This window comes from Typopeltis vanoorti, chromosome 20 (genome assembly GCF_054136105.1).
Source record: "Typopeltis vanoorti isolate ZY-2024b chromosome 20, IOZ_Tvanoo_1.0, whole genome shotgun sequence".
NCBI classification, from domain to species: domain Eukaryota; kingdom Metazoa; phylum Arthropoda; class Arachnida; order Uropygi; family Thelyphonidae; genus Typopeltis; species Typopeltis vanoorti.
This window is the reverse complement of record NC_143568.1, coordinates 89534295-89556876: the sequence shown is the minus strand read 5'-3', so window position 1 is coordinate 89556876 and position 22582 is coordinate 89534295. Positions and strand designations below refer to the sequence as shown.

General features: G+C 37.8%; 1 protein-coding gene across 1 annotated transcript in view; it reads right to left on the bottom strand.

Annotated features, from left to right (window-relative positions):
* The window catches only part of LOC150095635 (dynein axonemal heavy chain 8-like), a 2108518-nt gene that overhangs the window by 31474 nt on the left and 2054462 nt on the right, over window positions 1–22582 (bottom strand). Inside the window, exon 82 of the mRNA XM_090409931.1 lies at window positions 795–913. Coding sequence (XP_090266057.1) covers window positions 795–913 — 119 coding nt within the window. The remainder of the gene's footprint in view (window positions 1–794; window positions 914–22582) is intronic.

Below are 22582 nucleotides of genomic sequence, written 5' to 3'. Positions count from 1 at the left end.
AGTTTTGAAAAAGGACATCTGCAAATACAATGTGTCAAGTGTAAAGTTATGCACTTTAGAATGGAAAAAAAAAAATACTGGTTGTATGTTGCTTAGGTGGAACTGCACTGCAAGAAATTGATGAGACTAGAGATTTAGGAATATTGGTGTTAAAATGTTAAGAAACATATAGAGAATGAAGGATAATTAAGTTATCATCACTCTTTATAAGGCTTTAAACTATAGTATCACAGATTTGGTTTTGGGTTTATTTGAGATGAGGTGGAGAAGATTCAGAGGCAAGTGACCAAAATGGTAACTAGTTTGTGGACTCCTCTCTATAAGTAACAGAAACATATAAGTCAGTAATGGGTTTTTATAGTGCATATGCTAAAGAAATTTTCTAATACATGACTGGATAGGGGGAGAGAGAGAGAGAGAGAGAGAGAACAAGGGATCATTCCTGGAAACCGTGTAAGAGTGAGTGTGGTTAGCATGAACTAGATTTTTTGCTTCACGAGTATTAAAGGTGTAGAGCACGTCATCAGAGATGGTGGCGGGGGGTATAATTTTTTTGGTTAATGGCTTTAAGTAGAGATATGACAAGCACTGTCTCAGTAATAGTAATTGTGGACCTCCCACACTGAATCTTTGGACTGTATGGAGATTCACGTGAGTGATTTTAAACATTGTTTAAACTAAAGAATATTTTTTTATCTGTGTGTTGTGATCATTATTTGCTGGTACAAAAGACAAACAATAATAAAAAAAAATGAGTAAGTAATAAAATAATGCAAATATTTTCTGTAACTTACAATTGGTGGCTGTTTAACCTCTTCTTTATTCATTTTGGTTACTTCATTATGCAATATAACAGAATCTAAAGACCATTTGTTTTTGTGGCTAACTTCTTGTCTCATAGCTGTTAGAAATCCTGAGAAAATAAAGTTACTATGGATTAGATTAATCTCTTGCAACAATTTATGCCACCAGAATATTTTGGTGGCATGAATATTTTGGTCTGAAACTAACAGGTTTATAAGTACACCAACACAAGTGAAGCACGAACAATGGAATGCTATTGCTATTTGCAGATCAGAGTCATGTGGTAGAATGCCATCATACAATGAGTGCTTACAAAATAAAATTAAATTAAAAATAAAATAAAACATTAAAATAATATAAAATTAAATTGAACATATAACAAAACATTCAGATAATAATGATAATTATATAAATAAATTAAATTAAAATGACTTAAATTGACCCAAAGAAAATGAATTAAATAAAATTAAAAGTTTGGGAAGTGTAGTAGCGCTTCAGCAATCTCTTTAAACTGCTCAAATTTAAACTGCTATGACATAACAGGTTTGTACTGGACCAGAGGATATTGTGGTCAGTGTCCATTCTGTGCTGTGATAGGCACAGTTTTTTAGGCTTAATGTGGGTGATGAAAGACTAATGTTCTGCAGTCATTTTTCAACTGAATATCCTATTTGTTCCAAGTACAAGATGAGGCATCATACTGAACCTGGTAACTACCAGGGATAGTGAGAGGGTCCTATTTATCTTCTGTGAAGAGTAACAAGGAGAAGATTAGGGACTAAACTTCTTTTTCAGGATGTTTGCAACTACTTCAGATACCTGCAATGTAAAGAACTGGGATTCACCATACAGGATCAAGGTTCCTAGGGACCTACTTGTAAGTGTCAGAGATGCATTTAATCTATCTTCAGATGAAGTCTGTAACAAGTTTTGCATTGTGTCAAGTAATGGGATGATTCTTGTTGTATATAATGGCCTATGAAGATGAGTTTACAATGAACAGATGTTGTAGGTACTCAACATGGAGTACCTACAACATCTGTTCATTGTAAACTCATCTTCACAGGCAAGGAAAAGGAGAAAGGAGGATATCCAAGAAGGCTAATTTTTCATCCTTTACTTTTTTCCATCATGAAATTGATGTGTGAGTGCAGGTTGTTAAACTTGGTCGAGAAGGTAGGTAGAGATGCATCAGATTCTGGCCAGATGGTGAAAATATTATCTGCATACAATACCCAAAAGAAAGGTTCTAGTTGTATTGAGGAGAATAAAGAGTCTTCGGGGTGTTCCAGGTAGACACTGGCTCATGCAGTAGAAAGAGTTGTTATCCTATAGCAGTTCCTTCGATTGTTTGAAGAGATGGTTTCTACAAATGAATTAGTCTGCATATGACAAAGTTGAACAGTTTCACTGTGTATGGAGGAAACTCCCGTGATAAATAGTTGTAAGGAGTTGTTAGAAGAGGCAAACTCAAACTCACTGCCACATGAAATATTGTTAATAGTAGTACTACAATCATAGTCTCAACTCTAACTTGATCGAATCAGCATGCCCCCTCTTTTCCTATCCTCTCTATCCTTCCTAAAAATACTGTACCCTTGACACCCGATAATAGTTAGCAGGTCTGATTCTGATAGACAGGTTTCACTAATACCTACAATCTAAGGTTGCAACATATTGACTAAGGCAACAAACTCTATCCCTTTGTTTCTGATACTCCTAACATTTGTGTATAGACATAATAATCTACTTGTATGTTCTTTTGTATTGTCTTGTCTGCAGTCTGCCTGACACAGTTGGACAATTGCAGATCTCTATTCTTCTCTAATGCCTTACATATGTAGACATCTTTGCACACATTTGATGGGTAAGAACTGGAAGAATCATCTTCAACAACCAGTTTGCAATGCCAGTCTGCTGCCATCTTGATATGATTCTTCCACTGTATTCTATTTTGTGCAAGATGACTCAGTTTGTGTATAGAGTTTTCACACCATTTGATAGCCCCATTCTCTGTTTGGTCTTCCTCTTTTGTTCTTTCCTTCAATCATTCCAAACGGCAATGTTTTTAATTTTCTCTCATCATTCATTCTACATATATGGCCAAATAGACATAGTTTCCTTTTGATTATTTTCTGAATCAGGTTTTCTTTTGGTTGTATTCATCTGTAGATTTCCTCATTGTTCACTTTCTGTATCCAGCTTATTCTCAAGATCTTTCTATAGCACTTCCTCTCAAATGCCAATATCCTCCATTCAGATTCTCTCAGGCTTTGCATCCATAGAGCATGCTGCTGAACATACAGGTTTCTACAACGCGCAGTTTAGTTTGCATCTTTATAGCTTGGCTCTTCCATATTTTGTCCATGGCTTTTAAAATAGTTGTTGCTCTGGCTATTCTAATTTTTATCTCTTTTTTTGGGGTCCAAGTCATGCATCATGTGGCATCCAAGATATGTGAAATGTTCCACATTTTCCATTCGAAATCTCTCTATCGTAACTCTGTTCAGTAACTCCGGTTGTCCGAATATCATTGTTTTAGTTTTTTCAAAGTTGACATTTAGTCCATATCTTTTTTCTTCTGTGTATAGCGTTTGCAATGTCTGTTCCAGCCTTGCTGCATCTTCTTCAATCAGGACGATGTCATCTGCAAAGTAGAGGTAGTTTATTCTCATCCCATTTATTGAAATGCCTCCACCTTCTTTTTCTTTAATCTTATCTAGTGTTCTTCCCATATGTGTGTGATGAAGATGATTGGTGATATTGGGTCCCCTTGTCTTGTGCCTTGACTAGTGGCAAACCAATCTCCAGTCTCACCTGCTATTTTGATTTTTGTTTGTGCTTGGCTGTTTATATCTTTCAGCAGGCGGATCAATTTATTGTCCACACCATAGGATTCCAAGACAGCCCATGTTATATTTTGGTCAATATTATCAAATGCTTTTTCGAAGTCCACAAAACAGCAATATATCTTTTTGTTCTTTCTTTGAGCTTTCTCTGCTATTAGTCTTAGTGCGAGTATTTGTTGCACTGTATTTTGATCTTGTCGAAATGCGGCTTGCTCATCCGGAAGATATATGCCCCTTCAGGCATTCTGTTAGTATTTTCATCAGCACTTTGCCAAGATGACTCATTAATAATAGTTCTGTAATTGGTGCATTCTAAAGCACTGCCTTTCTTATGAAGAACAACCAAGACCGATTTTTCCCACTCTTCGGGGGGCATACCCTGATCTCCATATTTCATTACATAGCTTATATTTCTTTTACAACTGATTCTGCCCCATATTTTAGCATCTTGCCTATTATGTTGTCATTTCCAGGACTCTTGTTGTTCTTGAGATGTTTTATAGCCTTATTCACCTCCTCTTCCAAGATGTCATTTTCAAAGATCTCTGCTGGTGGAGAGATTGCTTTTAGTTCTTTGATTACTTCTGTTGCAGTATCATTTAGTTGATTTTATTATTATTATTATTATTCCTGACACCTCCAAGGAGTCCGAAGACTCATCGCGGGAGGACACTTACAACTGTCTCAACCACTACACCAAACCTCTACTACGAATCATCTCCATCTACCGCCCACCTCCACAACAACTAGTATTTTTTGTCTGTAAATTGCGTGTGTTCTGAATGGCCGATTTGTCTGTATGCGGGATGAAAAACCCAAGTTTCCGGGAGAAAAAACCCTGCTACCTCCGTATGAGATCGGCTAACTCACCTTTGATTGAAATCGTCCAGATAAAGATTCCTCCCATCGTGACGAGAATCGAACTTAGGCCTATTCCATCAAACAGCGCAATATACCGTCGTTCTTCCAATTGCGCTACAGAGGCGCATATTTTATATAGTTTGCTGCAATATCTTGTCCATCTGTGTATAATTTCTGTCTTGTCCATCAATACTTTACCATTTTCATCTTTGACTGCTACTGATCTTGATTGCCACTTCCTATTGACATTTCTTATAAGTTTGTAGACCTCTCTAGTTTTGTGTTCTCCATAGTACTGTTCAATGTCTTTGTACTGGTCCTCCAACCATTTGGCTTTATCAGATCTTGCTGCTTTCCGTACTTCATTGCATTTTTGATGGTATAACTCATCTGCTGTCTCTGAATTATCCTCTTTTAAGTTTTAGTTCTCTTTTCTCTTCTACCAATTTTAGGGTTTCGTGAGTTATCCATTTCAGTTTTAGTCTTATATTTGCAATAACTAAGCTGTGGTCCGAATCAATATCAGCTCCTTGGAATGATCTGCACTGTTGAACTGAGGTTCCCCGTTTCTGGTCTATTAATATCAGGTCGATCACATTCCTGTGTTTGCGATCGAAGGAGCGCCACGTTCACCTACAACAATCTTTTTTGTTGGAATTTGGTATTGCAAATCATCAGGTTGTTATCCGTGGCAAATTCCAGAAGCATCTCTCCACATTCATTTCTTTCTCCATATCCAAATTTTCCCATAACCTTTTCCCATCCCGTGTTATTTTTGCGAATCTTTGCATTCCAGTCTCCTCCAATGATGAGTATATCCTGCTTCGGCACCTCATCAATTACTAGTTGTAGATCCCTGTAAAATCTCTCAACCGGAAGAATACAAACCTGAAATTGTTCTCTCCTCGTCAACATTACCAGGACAAAGCCCATTCCCGCCATACAGAGCCCAGATCTAGCACCCAGTGACTACTGGGTGCTAGATCTGGGCGAAATTGAACCCTCTTCACGAAATTGAAGAAAGACCTTTGAGGAAGAAAATTTGCAGATGACAATGAGGTGAAATATGCAGTTTTAGGTAATTTTGGACAAAAGTACAGACTATTTTCTCAAGGGCATAGAAATGTTAATTCAAAGATGTGAAAAGTGTGTTGAAGTAAAGGGAGATTATAGTGAAAAGTGACATTTGTTTTCTTTCTATCACTTGTAAAAGTTAGTCAGGCTGGAAACTTATGGAACCACCCTCGTGCTAATCTCCTATCAACAATTTATCTCCATAGTCTGTCACTGGTCAGCACTTCAGTGTTGTCAGATCTTATATTTCTGTATTCTAGGACACTTGTGATAGCATCATTTCATCTAGATCCTGGTCTTGCTCTGGACATTTCTCCTGTCAATTTGGTATCAAAGAACCTTTTGTTAACCTTTCTCCTATTCTGTTTAAGTGAGCATATACCATCTGAGATTAGCTCTGCTTAGACATTCTTGAATGCTAACACTGTCAAGTTTCTTTCTACATCTTTATTTCTATATCTTCATGTTGATTGCGATTCTGCCATTAATGCCATCTGTTGACTCATATAATTTTTCTCAGAGCTCTCATGTCTGCATTCTAGCCTTTGATTAACTGTTTTTTTTTCTAATCAAGTTTTCAGATCCATAAGTTAAGATTGATTTGAACACACTGACTTGTATACTACTAATTTAGTATTTTGGCTAGTTCATATTTCATCTAAACTCATATTCAATCTCATATTCCTGGGATGTGGAGTTAAATAAACTTATTTAACTGGCTCCACATGATGACTTCAGATTTTCTAATTCTGTTGTATATTTTCATATTTAATTTGCCATTGTCAGTAAAAATTATACCTAAATTGCACCTGAAATACTTTACTTGCTCTATCAGTTCCCCATTCAAAATGCAGTTGAAGTTTTCCATATTTTTGCTATTTTCACAGTTTTGGTCTTTCCACTGCTGATTTTCTTATGAAATTTGTTATAGCACTTATTCAATTTAGTTCAAGAATCCTGGAGACCTGTACTGGATTTGTTTAGGAATATAGCATCAACTACAATAAAGTAAAGAGCTAATTTTGATATATCTAATACCCAGATATATTGGAAATCTTGGTCAGTACCAATTTCTTTTATAATGTCACCCATATAGATGACAAATAAGAATGGAGATACTGTACATCTGTGTCATTCATTTGATTTCATAGTTTAGAAGAACCTATGATTACATCAATGCTGCATGTGGGGGGGGGGTGCAGGTGAGGATTGAGATAGACATTTATTGCCATTTTTCTTGAAGAGTTACAGGTTGTAGTTATTTGGGAACATTTCATGAGGATGTCTGTTCCAAAGGAAAGAGGTAGATGGGATAGAAAAGGAAGAGCAGGTGTTTATCTCTTGGAAACGCGAGTTTTTAACCCCACATCGCAAGAAAATCGACAGTAGAATTCACACTATTACAGACAATAATATACGCTTTAGGATTTAGTGCCATGAGATGATAGCATGTGGTTTCTGTACTCTCTCTCTCCCCTGAAAGCTCTGATTTATTGATAGTTATCAGGCTTGCTATCAGTAAATGCTAGAAGAATGGAGAATGACTGCTCAGTAGTTTTCTAAAGTTAGTGGCTAAAGGAGCCTTGACTACTACCTTTAGGTAATAAAAGACATTACACAATTTAATTGTTTATTTATTTATTTGTTGAGGATTGCAAGTTTTATCTTGGAAAGTAAGAATACTCATAAGAGTTTTGACTAATGAGGGAATGCTATGGAACTGTAAGGCTGGTGATTATAATAAACTGATAAGGCAGCCCAGTGAAGTACCTTAGCACAAGAAACTCCATAGAAAGGGAATCAAAAATGCATGGGAATTAGTCAAAGGATTATCTGAAATAAGCAATATCTGATGAGTGCAATTAATTCTCCTAACCCTAGAGGTTAGGAGAATTAATTGTATTTGAGTTCAATGGGTGAATAACATTTTCAAGAAAGAGTTGCATAAAAAGAGAAAATTGTAGATATGATATTGTGACAAGAGTGATAACGAGGTTCAGAGCACTAAAATAAACAGCCTAGGACACTGATTGCCATGATGAGGAAAGTAAAATTAGATTCTGAAAAGATGTTGGCTCAACAGGCGGAAAATGTATATGTGCAAAATGCAGGCAATGGGAGGAACTTGGTGATTTAGAAATGAACATAACTGACCTTATTGAGTCAGAGACAGGAGATTCTTCATGTAGAGAGATGACTGGTATGATAGAGGACGAGAGAAGTATGAATAAACTAATAAGAGTGGGGAGTATGGAAAAGTTGAATGATTCTGAAGTTTTAGGAGATGGCCTCAATTGGGAGGATGAATGGCAAACAAAAGTGGCTGACTTACACAGAGAGAGAGAGAGATAGATAAGCTGAAAGAGCAGGTGGAATATCTGGGGAATGAGATGAGAAGTGTGAAAGATGAGATTAGGCGAATGGAAGAGATGAATGCAAGGTGAATCAGAGGAGGAGTGAGAGAGAGAGTTATGGGAATGAGAGAAGAAGAGAGAATAGAAACAGTATAAGAGAGTTATGGGAGTGATAGAGGAGGAGAGAATTGGAACAGTAGAAGAGAGTTGTATGAATGATAGAAGAGGTGAGAATAGGATAAGTGGAAGAGAGGGAATGAGTGTCAGATATAGGAATGATAGAAGAGGAAAGAATGGAAATAGCAGGAGAGAGTGAATGAAAGAAATGCAAGGGAGCACGGGGACTAGGGAGTGATGTCAGGAAGGCAGGTAAGTAGGGGAGCACAGAGAGAAAGTATTACAGGAGAGAGAGTGAGGGATACATGTGAGCAATAGGGTAGTAAGAGGTGTAATGTATGGAAACTCAATGATCTGTGGTGTTCAAGATAGGATGCGTGAGGAGTGTTTTCCAGGAGGAATGATAGAAAGTGTGGCTATGGCAATTAAGAGAGGTGAAAGGGTGGATGAGATGATTGTGATGGTAGGTACAAATGACTTGAGTGGTAATGTAAGTAGGGCAGCAAGAGATATGAGATTCTTGCTTGAGGGCATATGAAAGAAGACACAGAGAGGAAAGATAGTGTATGTGTTGACTAGGAATGAGAGCGATGAGCTGAGCAGAAGAGCAGTGATATTGAATGGCATAATAGCGAGAATGTGATAGAAGAGAGGATTGGAATATGTGGATGCTTGGAGTGCGTTTGAGAACAGAGAGGAATTGTATGCGAGAGACCGCTTGCATTTGAATGAGGAAGAATGTAGGCATCTGGAGAGATAGCTGTTCTGAACGAGTCAGTGTGTCCCAGTGTGGATGGCCTCTTGTGGGAATGGGTACTTGGGAGAAGATATCAGGTAACGCTGAGTCCAGTGGAGTCTAGAAGTGATAATGCTGGTATAGAAACAATGGCATTTTTTTGTTTTATACTAATGCCAGGAGTATTCGGAATAAGGGAGAGGAATTGGTGGCACTGATAGCATCAGCCTGGCCAAAGATTATTGGGATCACCGAGACATGGTTGACAGAAGAGGATATAATAACAGAAACAGAAGTTGCTGGGTACAGCATTTTTTGGGCAGGATAGGAAGGGAAAGCGTGGTGGTATTGGAGTACTGCTTATGATAAGTGACGACCTATCTCCTCTAAGAGTGGAGGCTTTGGATGGCTGTGACACTAATGATTTTGAAAGCATATGGTGTGAGGTGGAGGTGGGCAAGACAGGATATTTAGTGGGGTGTTGCTACAGACCAAGGAGCACAGAGGGTGGGGACCAGGAGATGTTGAGACAGTTGAGCGTGGCAAGTGCAATAAGAATGATTGGTATAGGACATTTTAACTACAGCAGTATAAATTGGGGAGAGGAAGATGCATGTAGCAATAAGGGAATGGAATTTCTAAAATTCTTGAGATACAAATGTCTTAGACAACACGTAACAGAGGGAACAAGAGGTTCAAGAGTTTCGGATTTGGTTATAGCATCAGAAGAGTTGATAATAAATGAGATGACATCTCTCCCACCATTTGGAGAGAGTGAAAATATGGTTTTGACTTGGAAAATGAATAGACATGCAGGAGTATCAAAGAGACAGGAATGTGTGTGGAATTATAAAGCAGGTGATTATAACAGTCTTAGACGTCAACTTGGAGAGGTTTCATGCAGGGAAGAATTGGAAGGCTGGGATATCATTAGTGCTTGGGAAATTGTGAAGAATTATTTGTTAGCAGCAATGGTAAGCTGTATTCTATGAGTGAAGAAGAGGACACAATTTGGAATAAAGTAGATGACAAACAATATTAAACAGGAACTGCATGCGAAAAGGAGGCTATGGAAGAGATATAAGGAGACAGGTGATGAGAAGATGCATGAAGAATATAAGACCCAGGCCAGGAGAGTGACTAGCATGGCAAGGAAGGCGGAACTGGAATATGAGAAAAGATTGGCCCTAAAATCCAAGGAAAATCCTAGGGAATTTTTTAGCTATGTGGCTAGTAGGAGGAGAAATGATTGTGGAAGAATGACATTGTGGGATAAAAATGGGAATAGAGTGACTGATGCAGAGGACATAGTGGAATTGTTCAATGAACACTTTATTGGAGTATTTCATCCTGGAGAGTCAAATTGAATACTAGAGGGATAGGGCATGTTTGAGGTTTATAGGTGCAGGAGGAGAGTGTGTTCCAAATACTGAGTACTTTGGATGTCAGTAAAGCTGTGGGACTGGATGGTATTTCACCACGCATTTTGAGAGAATGTGCTAGGGAAATGACAGTGCCTTTGACCTGGCTTTTCAATGAAAGTCTGGCTGTGGGAAAGGTGCCCATGGAATGGAAGGTAGGTAAGATAATGCCATTACATAAGGGTGGTAGCAGACTGGAAAGTGTCTAATTATAGGCCAGTTTGTGTGTCATCAGTAGTTAGTAGATCTTGGGGAAAGTAGTAAGGGACCATATAACCATATACAGCATTGGGCAGATGAGGGTAATGTTATCTGTGAGAGTCAACATGGATTTGTGAACGGGGTGCTGCTCTTGTTTTAGCAATATGCTAGCCTTTTATAATAAAGTTACAAGAGCATTAGATGAGGGAAAGGCATATACTGCCATTTTCCTAGACTTAGCAAAGGCATTTGAGAGGGTTCCACATGATAAACTGATATTCAAGTTGCAGCACGTGGGTCTGGATGTCAGATTGGTCAACTGAATTCAGGAATGGCTTATGATAGGTATTAGAGAGTTGTGTATGGTGGAGCAATATCAAAGAGGCAGAGTGGGATTTCCACAAGGCTAAGTACTGGGATCTATATTATTTAACCTTTATATCAATGACATTGTCCGTGAATTGCAAGGGGATATTCAGTTGTTTGCATATGATGCGAAGCTGGGAAGGATTATTAGTAATAGTGCAGATGTGGTAGCCCTGCAAGAGGATTTAAATAAGCTAGATAGATGGGTAAATGAATGGGGGTTTCAGTTTAATGCAGCAAAATGTAAGGTCTTGAGGTTTGGGAAACATCGATGGGATGCTGCATACTCTATGGAAGGAGTTAAACTGGAGGAAGTAGGGGAGACAAGAGATCTGGTGTTAATGATTGATAGAAACCTGAAAAAATTCAAGGGACATATTGCAAAGGTGGTGAAGGTAACACAGAGGATTGCTTCAATAATGAGAATAACGCTGACCTGCAGGGATAAAAGAGTTATCATTCCGTTGTATAAGACCCTGATCAGAACACATTTAGATTATTGTTTACAGATCTGGTCTCCAGGATTTGAAGGGGATAAATTAACTGTGGAAACGGTACAAAGGCAGATAACAAAGATGTGTCAGGACTGTACAATGTTAAAAGTGTAGAAAGGCTTATGTGTTCATCGTACATGTTATTTCATTTTTGACGGTATATATCAGAACACAAAGTGATAACTAAATAATAATTTATTGACTTATTGCTGATATTCCGCTGGTGTTATGACCAGCATCTTCAGAGCACAGCAGTTTGTCACAATATGCAAGACTACAGCAACATGGCGTAATCAGCAGACTAGTTTAACAAAATTGTAGCAGCAACACAAAGACTAAAGTCCTAATTAGGCGCCCTATGATTTCCCTTTAACAAACCCCATGCTGATAATGACAGAGAATACTGCTGTTATCAACTCTTTTGTGTATCCTTCTTCTCACCAATCTCTATAGTACCTTGATCACAACTCCAGATATACAGATTGGCTATAATTTCTAGCCACAGCATTATGACCACTTTTATGCAGTGGAACAATTTTACCTTCTTCCCATCCAATTGGAATCTGTGCTGTTGTAAGACTCTTATTAAACTGGCATGCCAATACTACTGTCAATTCTCTGGAACATTCGCTTCAGATGTCTGGTGACGCATAACCAAATCCTATCACCTTATTGCCTTCAGGGTTATTTATTTCCTCGAAAACCTCCTACTTACACACAATTAAGCCATCCTCTCCTATGTCCTCTACACTTAAGTTCTTCATGCTTGCACCCTGACGGATGAAACACCCTTATAAATTGATAATTGAATACCTCAATGACGTCTTTTGCAGCAGTTATCATTCTACCATTTCATCTATTAGCATCATCTTACCATAATCATTTTTCCTTTTATTTCCCACTTATCTAAAAAATCAAGCATTTTTCCTTGCCTGATTTGCTAATTTTTGCTCATATTGCACTTTTGTTGTCATTACTACCTGAGTCACTCTCCTAGCTTATACTCTTCATGTAACTAAATTGTTGCCATTATTCTTCTTGTACTAAAGTACCTTCTTCCAAATTTCATGCTTAAGCCCCTCATTCAACCATTTTACATCTACCTTATTCAGCCTTTTGACCTTCTGAATACAATCAAACATTGATGCTGTTATGTATTTCTTTGTCAGTTCCCAAGCAGCATTTATTTCTTTACCACTCGACTCCTCATTTCATGCTATAACTCCAAGCTGTCTTCTAAGCTGTCATAATCATAATCACCTTGTACTTCCACATATATCCATTCCTCACAGAAGTCTGCATTATGGGTAGCCACAACCCAAGTGATCACTCTCACCAACTGGAGAAAAGTGCAAAACGACATGCAGAATTACATCCTCTGATGAAATGATTAGATCTAAAACTCTGGATCCACCCATGCCCTCCTTTACATTCTGCTTGGGATAGTTATCTCTCAAGAACTTGAGAATTCATTTTTCTTATTCCCAAACTTCCTCTTGCCACTATCTCTTCATTCCAATCTATACTGCAATACTTAAAATCACCCATAATAATTATCCTTTCTTTGTTCACTAATCCAAGTTGTTTATGCATTTCTTCATCACCACCCTCCATATTTCTGGGCCTGTAGCAACAACCAAGTAAATATGTCTTCCTGTTAACCTCCACTTTACCACAATACCTCATAACCATTGCCATTATTTCTCTCTTTCATATCTAACTTATGTGGACTTAATTCCTCTGCTATTATCAGTAGCACCCCACACCCTTCTTGTCCTTTCTATCCTTGCAAAAAATACCATGTCCTTCTATTTCTATTCCCATCAGGATATCATCTTCATTCAACCATGTTTCACTTATTCCAATGATTTTGGGGCAAATAAACTCAATCAATGAAATCATTTCACCTCCCTTATTTCTGATACTTCTTGCATTTGTAAACAAACACAGCAGTTCAATTTTAGGTCTATAACCAGTCCTATCCAAGCCACTGGTTGGTTGTGATTCTCCCACTACATCTGCCCTTGCCCAATCACCTTTATCTCCACTTACCACATATGTCCACTCAGTCTCAAATTCCCCACCTCCGATTTCCATATCTATGCTGATTCTAGTAGCAAGGCTTATACGTTGGTCAGACATAACTGGTAATTAGTTTACGGAATTAACAACGCATATAAAGTATATTAATTAAAGGTAACTTTAATGAATAACTTCTATATTTCGTTATTTATTAAAGTTACCTTTAATTAATATACTTTATATGCGTTGCTAATTCCGTAAACTAATTACCAGTCATATCTATGCTGATCATCTCCATACATACATTCACTGCTATTTCCGACATCCACTCTCCCTATGTTATGTCTCCCTGTCCACCCGGATGCCCCCCCCTCCCAAGTTTCCTGTTCCTCTTGCATTGACATTCTCTCTTCATATCTCACACTACTACTACGGAGCTGTCAAGTGCTTCTGTCTCTTCAATATCACTCTCCTGATCTTTCACTTCATCTCTTACTTCTGATCTCTTGCTTGCATCACACACTGCACTTCAAATCTAGCAACACTTTCTACAATGCACTCACTCTAAAGCCATTCAAATGCAACTAATCATGCCTGTATAATTCCATTCTTCCCTCAAACTGTATTCCCTTCTTGTCCCACAACTCTGCCAGCATACCATTCATGATTCTGTCTCTCCATCTCAACTCATCATTGTCATACCTCAGCAACATGCTGACAACCTTTCCCGGTATACTATTATCTTTCATTTTTCTAAATAACCTCTTTATATTTGCCTATACATTCTCCTTATGTCCACTTAAATCATTTGACCCCCCCCCCACAATCATTAATTCTCTTACTCATTTTCTTCTCATGTTCTAAGTCTGAATTATCTTCCTTATTCTCCCTCCTGGATAGCAGATATTGATGCATAGATTAGAACTGATTTGATATTTGTATTATTACTCCATGAAGTCAAATACTCATCTAGGAGATCCTGTTATCATACACACAGCTCATCATACCGTGCCTTAAATACACTCAAATACTCTATAGACACTCTCAGGTAAGGCATTCCAATCATTCACAACTCTGCATGCAAAAAACCTTCTTCTCACTCCTCAGCTCACACCATCCTTATACAGTTCCAGGGATGACCTCTGGTTCTCCCCAGATCTCTCACTGTTTTCTGTAGAACCTTTCCAACATTGATCCTATCACAACCCCATACTAACTTGTAGGTCTCTATCATATCATCCCTCTTATATCATATCATATCATTCCTATCCACTACACTCTAAATTGCATCTTCTCAACCTTTCCTCATCTTCAACATTCCTGAGATCAGAAACTACTTAGTCAATCACCTCTGAACCCTTTCCAACATCTCTTCGTCCTTTTGAAAACCAGGTGACCATATCAGTAGTCCATGTGTGGCCTAATCAAAGCCTTATACAATGGAAAAAAAATCTTCCTACTACATCATTCCCAGAAGTCTCTGTGTTGTCCTCACAATTTGAGATCCTTATCACCCCAAGATATATCCACTACCACCTCAAGATCTCTTATTTCCTCCACCTCCGACAATATATCCCCACCAATCATAAATTCTATATCCCATCTTCATATATTTAAAATTTTAAAACCTTACATTTTGCAACATCGATGCATCCCCATTCCAGTGCCCATTCACTCAATTTATTCAAGTCTTCTTGTAAGGCCACAACATCTTCTCTACTGTTCATAGTTCGTCCCAACTTTGCATCATCTGAAAACAACTGAATATCTCTATCCATATCTTCGCCAATAACTTGATTTTGATTTTTACTATTTGCTTTGGTCTCTATATTTTCTCTTAAAAATAATTTATGCTCTCAGTATCTTAGGTTTTATATCTTTCTCTTCTCTTTCTTGTTTATTTATTAACGATCCTAGGTAATTAAAGTTCTCCACTGTTTCTGAAATTTGACCATCCAGTACTATGTCTTCTTTTAGTACATTATTGATTTTCATTATTTCCATTTTGTTTATTCTTAATCCAATAATCAACACTTATTGATTGAGTTTTATTGTTTTGTCTTCATGTGTTGTTGTGTGCCAGTAAACATATATCACCTGCATAAACCAGGTCATCTAGCTGTCTATTAAATGAAACTGTATTTCTTTTGTTTTACATGGCATTTCTCATAACCTAGAGTACAACAATAAGAAATATTGTTGGGGAGAATGTAGCCCTATCTAACTCCTGTTTTAATTGCAAGTTCTGTAAGTTTTCCATTGTGTATGAATTGTATTTTATATTTTTAATAAAAATTTTAAATATGTTGATAATTTTGCAAAGTAAACCATAATATGACATTAACTTTCATATTGCTTCTCTGTCAATGCTGTCAGAAGCTTTCTCAGAATCAACAAAGTTGATATAATGATTTGACTGTCATTCTACTGAGTTCTATTATTATTCTTAGTGTTGATATTTGATCTATACATGACCAATTGGCTCTAAATCTTCCTTGTGTTTCTCTTAGTTTTTGAATTCTTGTCAGTTTAATAATAATATTCCCCTCCAATCATTGCAACCATTTAAATCTCTTTTTTTTTTATATGGATCAGTAACCCAATATTCCATTAATCTGGCCATTCTTCCTGCATCCATATTTGGTTAAAGTATATTTACATGGAAATGGATAGAGTATATTCACATTTATGAGGGTGGTCTGGAAAGTTCTCAGCCTAACAATGAAAAAACGAATTTATAATTTCAAAATTATTTTCATTTTTCAACATAATCTCCCTTAAAACTAATATATTTATTATAGCACCATTATCCCATCCCTGTAGTGGTTCTTAGTAAGATCTGCAAAATACCCCCTCTACAGCTGCAATCAAAATCATTTGATTTGAAGAAAAACGCTGACCAGTAAAGAAGAGTTTTAGTTTGGGGAAGAGATAGAATTCAGAGGGAGCGAAATTTGGGGAATAGGATGGATGTTTCAACAATTCATAGTGCAGATCCCTTAATTTTCCCATTACCAAAACTTTTTTGTGGACAGGTGCATTGTCCTGATGATTTTTTTCCTTCTGCAAACTGGGTCTTTTCTCACGAATTTTTTCGTTTAGTCTGGTTAAAAGATCAGAATAATATTCCCAGGTTATTGTTTTACCCTTTTCAAGATAATTAATAAACAAAATGCCTTTAGCATTCCAAAACACCGATGCCATGACCTTTCCTGCTGATGGAACTGACTTCGTCTTCTTTGGCACTGAAAACTTGGTTTCTGTCCACTGTTTTGACTGCTGTTTGGATTCTGGTATGTACTGGTGAATCCAAGTCTCATCCATAGTAATAAATCGATGCACAAAATCAGTGTTATTCTTATTAAAATGCTTCAAGCACTGTTCAGAGATTTTCATGTGAATTCGTTTTTGATCTGCTGTGAGCAAGCGCAGCACCCATCTTGCGCAAAGCTTTTTCATATGCAATTCTTCATGCAAAATATATCCTACACATTCTTTTGAAATGTGTATAATCTCAGCAATTTCATGCACTTTGACTCGCTAGTCATCTAATAAAATATCGTTCACTTGATCAATGATTTCTGTTGTTGTTACACTTTTTGGACGTCCTTCATGTGGATCATCTTCAAGGCTGGCACAGCCATGTTTAAACTCAGCAGCCTATTTCTTAATTGTCAAAAACAAAGGCGAAGAGTGCCCATAAACTTTTATGAACTTCGGAATTTCTTTTGGCATTAAACCTTCTTTTACAAGTAATTTTATAACCTCACGATACTCAATTTTATCCATTTCAAGGGAGACAACACTTTTGCTTCAGACTGCTGTATAAAACAAACTACTTGATAGAATGACTTGCAATTTTACATGGATGCTTATGAAAGATATACCAACTTAGAAAAAAAAAAAAACTTGCTGATAGTGCTGCCAGCTATGGTCGAGGCCGAGAACTTTTCAGACCACCCTTGTAAATCTATATCTGCTTTGAATAGTTCATTTGGTATACTGTCTCTGCCAACTGCTTTTCCATTTTTACATTCTTTAAGTGTTTTTTGTATTTCACTTTTTTTTTTATTTCTTTAGTGTCAATTTTTCATATTTTTTCTTTTCTTTCTGGTATTTAAATTTCCTTAAAGTTTTTCTCTCTTCATTATCTCTTTGAAATATTCTATCCATCCTTCTATTTTCTTCTTCTTATTATTATTATGGGCTACTCAAAGGAGTCCATAATAATAATGCTTAACAATAAAAAACATATTGTTAAGCACTATCATAATTTGCTATGAACTCATTCACAATCATAGCATCCAGAACAGACTCTGGCTACCTATTCCACTCATTCACCACTCTCCAAGCAAAAAACTTAGTTATAACACCCTTGCTAACTACACTCTTACTCAGTTTCCATGGGTGGTTCCTACTTCTCCCATCACCATAAGACCTGTTCTGAAAAATCTCCTCTGAATTAATTTTGTAAAAATCGTCAGTAATTTGTATGTCTCAATCATATCATCCCTTTTCTGCCTATCTACTAGTTCCTATAACTAACAAATCTTTAACCTGTTCTCGTAAGGTTCATTCCATTGATCTGCTACTGTCTTGGTCACTCGCCTCGGAATCCTCTCCATCTCTTCCTCATCACCAAGAAACCCCGGCACCAGATCTCTGTGCAGTAGACAAGATTGGGTTTTATTAAATGCTTGATAAAGAAGACCAATAACCTGTTTGTCTCTGCTCGTCAAAGTATTCTTCAATAAGCATGTAATTTGATGATCTGTTTTAGCCAGTTTTGCTATATGTTCCCTAAACTTTAACTCCCTATCCCTTAACACTCCCAAATTACAGGCTTCATCAGTATCCTCGTGTACAGTTCCAGCAATGTGGTATACAGCTGGTAATCTCTCATCCATCTTTATTAGTTATGTGGTGAATGAGAGTGTCTGCTTTCCATCACACTCTTTTATTCCTATCTTAATAACATGAGAACAGTATTCTGAAGTTTGTCAGATTTGGGATTTATGCACCTCCAAACCTTGAACCTGCCCTATCCCTGTAGTATTAAAACCTACTTCTCCAGGATGAAATACTCCAATAAAGTGTTGATTGAACAACTCCACTATGTCCTCTGCATCAGTTCTATTCCCATTTTTATCCCACAATGTCATTCTTCCACAATCATTTCTCCTGCTACTGACCACATAGCTAAAAAATTCCCTAGGATTTTCTTTGGATCTTAGTGCCAATCTCTTTTCATATTTCAGTTTTGCCTTCCTCACCATACTAGTCACTCTCCTGGCCTGAGTCTTATATTTTTCATGCATCTGCACTCCATCCCTCTCCTTATATCTCTTCCATAATCCCTTTTTCACCTGCTGTTTGATATTATTTTACACCAAATTGTGTCCTCTTCTTCATTTGGAATACAGCTTATTATTGCTGCTAACAAATATTCCTTCACAATTTCCCAAGCACTAATGATATCCTGGCCATCCAATTCTGTCCTCCATGGAACTGCCCCAAGTTAATACCTAAGACTATTATAATCACCCGCCTTATAATTCCACATACGTTCCCTTTTCTTTGATACTCTTGCATGTCTGTTCACCTTCCAAGTCAAAACCACATGGTCACTCTCTCTCTCTCTCCAACTGCAGGGTGGGGTGGGGGGATGGGGGAAGATGTCATCTCAGTTATTATCAGCTTTTTTGATGCTATGACCAAATCCAAAACTCTTGTCCCCTCTATTACATGCTACCTAAGACATTTGTTCCTCAAGAATTCTAGAAATTCCATTCCCTTATTACTACATGCATTTTCCTCTTCCCAGCTTATACTGCTGTAGTTAAAATCTCCCATAACTATAATTCTACTTCTTGCACTTGCCAAGCTCAACTGCCTAAACATCTCCTGCTCTCCACCCTCTGTGCTCCTTGGTTTGTAGCAACACCCCACTAAATATCCAGTCTTGCCCACCTCTACCTCACACCATATGCTCTCAAAACCATTAGTGTCACTGCCTTCCAAAGCCACCACTCTTTGAGGACGTAAGTCATGACTTATCATAAGCAGTACTCCACCACAGCTGTACCCTGCTACTTCTATTCCTGTTATCATATCATCTTCCGTCAACCATGTCTCAGAAATCCCAATAATCTCTGGCCAGGCTGATGCTATCAGCACCACCAATTCATCTCCTTTATTCCGGATACTCCTGGCATTAGTATAAAGCATAAAAATGTCACTGCTTCTATACCTATCATTATTCCCTCCAGACCCCCACTGGACTCAGTGTTACCCAATGTCGTCCCCCTTCCCCCCAAGCACCCATTCCCATAAAAGGGCACTCCTGCTACCATCCACCCTGGGAATAATAGTTTCGCTGCATTGACACACCGACTCCTTCAGAAAACAGCAATCTCTCCAGATGTCTATGTCCTTCCTCATTCAAATGCAAGCGGTCTCTCACATACAGTTCCTTTCTGTCCTAAAATGCCCTCAAAGCATCCACTACCATATCATCCAATCCTCTCTTCTGACACCTTTTGGCTATTATGCTATTCATTATTACTGCTCTTCTGCTCAGCTCATGACTATCATATGTGGGCAATACACACACACACATATACAATCTTTCCTCTCTGCATTTTCTTTTGTACAACCTCAAGCAAGAATCTCAGATCTCTTGCCACCGATTTACAGTGCTCCCAAGTCATTCTGCATGGTAAGCCTAGTGGCTTTGCACTTCACAACCATATGCCTGGGGATGAAGTGTCTTAGGTTCGATTCCCATTGGCGATGTGAGGAGCTTAAGGATTTTCGTCAGCCATAGACAAGTTAGCTGGTCTTGGGCATGGACAGCAGGGTTTTTTACACCAGTTAATCTGGGGTTTTTCATCCCACAAACAGGCAAACCAGCCCTGTGAACATACAGGATCCAATTATAGGATATAGTATGGCAAGGAAGGCAACGGGAAACCACCTTGCTCATAGTCATTTCCCTAGTATGGTAGCATATAGCTACCCCCATCAGCCGTATAGTTGAGGGAATAGAATAGGAACAAGTCATTCGTGCTCACCATCACAATCATCTCACCCACCCTTTCATCCCACTTAATTGCCACACTCCTCTGGCATCCTATCTTGCACCCCTCGAATCATCGAGTCTCCATACATCACAGTTCAGTTCTTACCACTCTGTTCCTTGATTGCTCACTTGCATTCCTCACGCTCTCTCTTTCTTTTTCCTCTAACTCTTTCACTCTGTGTTCCCCTACTTACCTGCTGTCCTGGCATCACTCTATCCCTGGTTCCAGCACTCCCTCACATTCTCATTCCCTCTCTCTGACTTTCTATTATCTCTTCTTCTATCATTCTCATAACTTTCTCTCATTCCCTCTCTTCTACTGCTCCTATTCTCTCCTCTTCTATCATTCCCATACATCTTTCTCATTCCTTCTCTTCTACTGCTATTCCCTACTCTTCTATCATTCCCATGTGGTTAAGGTGTTGGAGAGAGCTAGGATGAAGAAGTGGGTTGATATCAGCAGTATTACATATGATCATCAGCATGAGTTTGTTAAATGGAGGTCACATTTTACCAATTAGCTTATGTATTACAAAAAAGTGACAATTGCTTTGAAAAGGGAGATGGACATACAGGTGCATGCATGTTATTTGCAAAGGTCTTTGATAGATTGCCACAAGAGAAGTTAGTACTAAACTAAAATGGAAGGGATTAGATACTATATTAATGGACTGGATAGGTGATTGGTTTTCAGATCGATATTAGCAAGTTGTGTATGGAGGCACTGTTTTCTGAAAGAGGAAATTCACTAGTGGCATACCACAGGAATCTATTTTGGGTCATCGTTGTTTTACTTGTGTATTAATGATTATTGAGACTGGTTTAACTGGAGATATGTCTGTTTTTAGATAATGATGCGGAACTGAGACAGCAATAAGGACTCATGCAGTGATATTCTTAGATTTTGCAAACGTGATAAGTTATTGTATAAGCTACAGCTAGTATATGGGGAATAGATAGTATATTAACTAGATACATTATTACAGGTTGTGTTTTCTGAATGATACCAGCAAGTTGTGTATGATGGAGCAGTGTCTCAGAAGAGGAGGGTAACCAGTGGAATGCATCAGGGTTCTGTTCTTGGGTCCCAGCTGTTTAACTTGTTTGCAAAATATATCATATAGACTTACTAGGAGATCTTCAGTTTGCTGATGATGGAAAGTTGGGAAGAATTATAAGTATTATTATTATTATTATCCCAAGACCCCATGGAGTCAAAGACTGATCTAGGAGGTCCTTTTGTCATACACACAGCTCATCATACACACACAGCTGCACCTTAAAACACACTCAAATTCTCTGCAGACACCACACTCTCAGGTAAGGCATCCCAATCATTCACAACTTTGCATGAAAAAAACCTGCTTCTCACTCCCTTACTGACACTCTCCTTATAGAGCTTCCAATGATCTCTTGTTCTCCCCAGATCTCCCACCGTTTTCTGTAAAACCTCTCCAATATTGATCCTATAACAACCCCTTACCAACTTGTAGGTCTTTATCATATCACCCCTCCTCCTACCCACCAGACTCTGCAGTGTCATATTTGACATTCCAGAGATCAGAAACTACTTTAGTCAGTCGCCTCTGGACCCTTTCCAACGTCTTTTCTTCCTTTTGAAAACCAGGTGAACAAATCTGTGCACAGTAGTCCACGTGTAGCCTAATCAAAGCCTTATACAATAGAACAAGAATCTCTATACTTCTACAAGTCAGTGTCCTCATCATTCCCAGAATTCTTTGTGTTGTCCTCACAATTTTGGCAATGCAGACCATAAATTTCAGATTCCAATGTGTTGAATTTTTTCTTGACTATTATTTATAAGACTATTACACTTTTTTTATATAATGTTCGTCAAGTAGCTTTATTTTATTATCCTACATGTTTCGCCAATTTTTTTCTATCAATACTAATTTTTTGTATGAATTAGAACCATCAGTTATAACCTAGTCTGTTACCTTCATATAGCTTACTAGTTTGTATTCCCTGAAGATGCCGATAGAAAAAAATTGGCGAAACATGTAGGATAATAAAATAAAGCTACTCGACGAACATTATATAAAAAAAGTGTAATAGTCTTCAGATTCCAATATCACCCCATGATCTCTTATTTCCTCCACCTCCAACAATATACCTGCACCAAGCATAAATTCTATATTCCATCTTTGTTTCCCAAATTTTAAAAAATTACATTATACAACA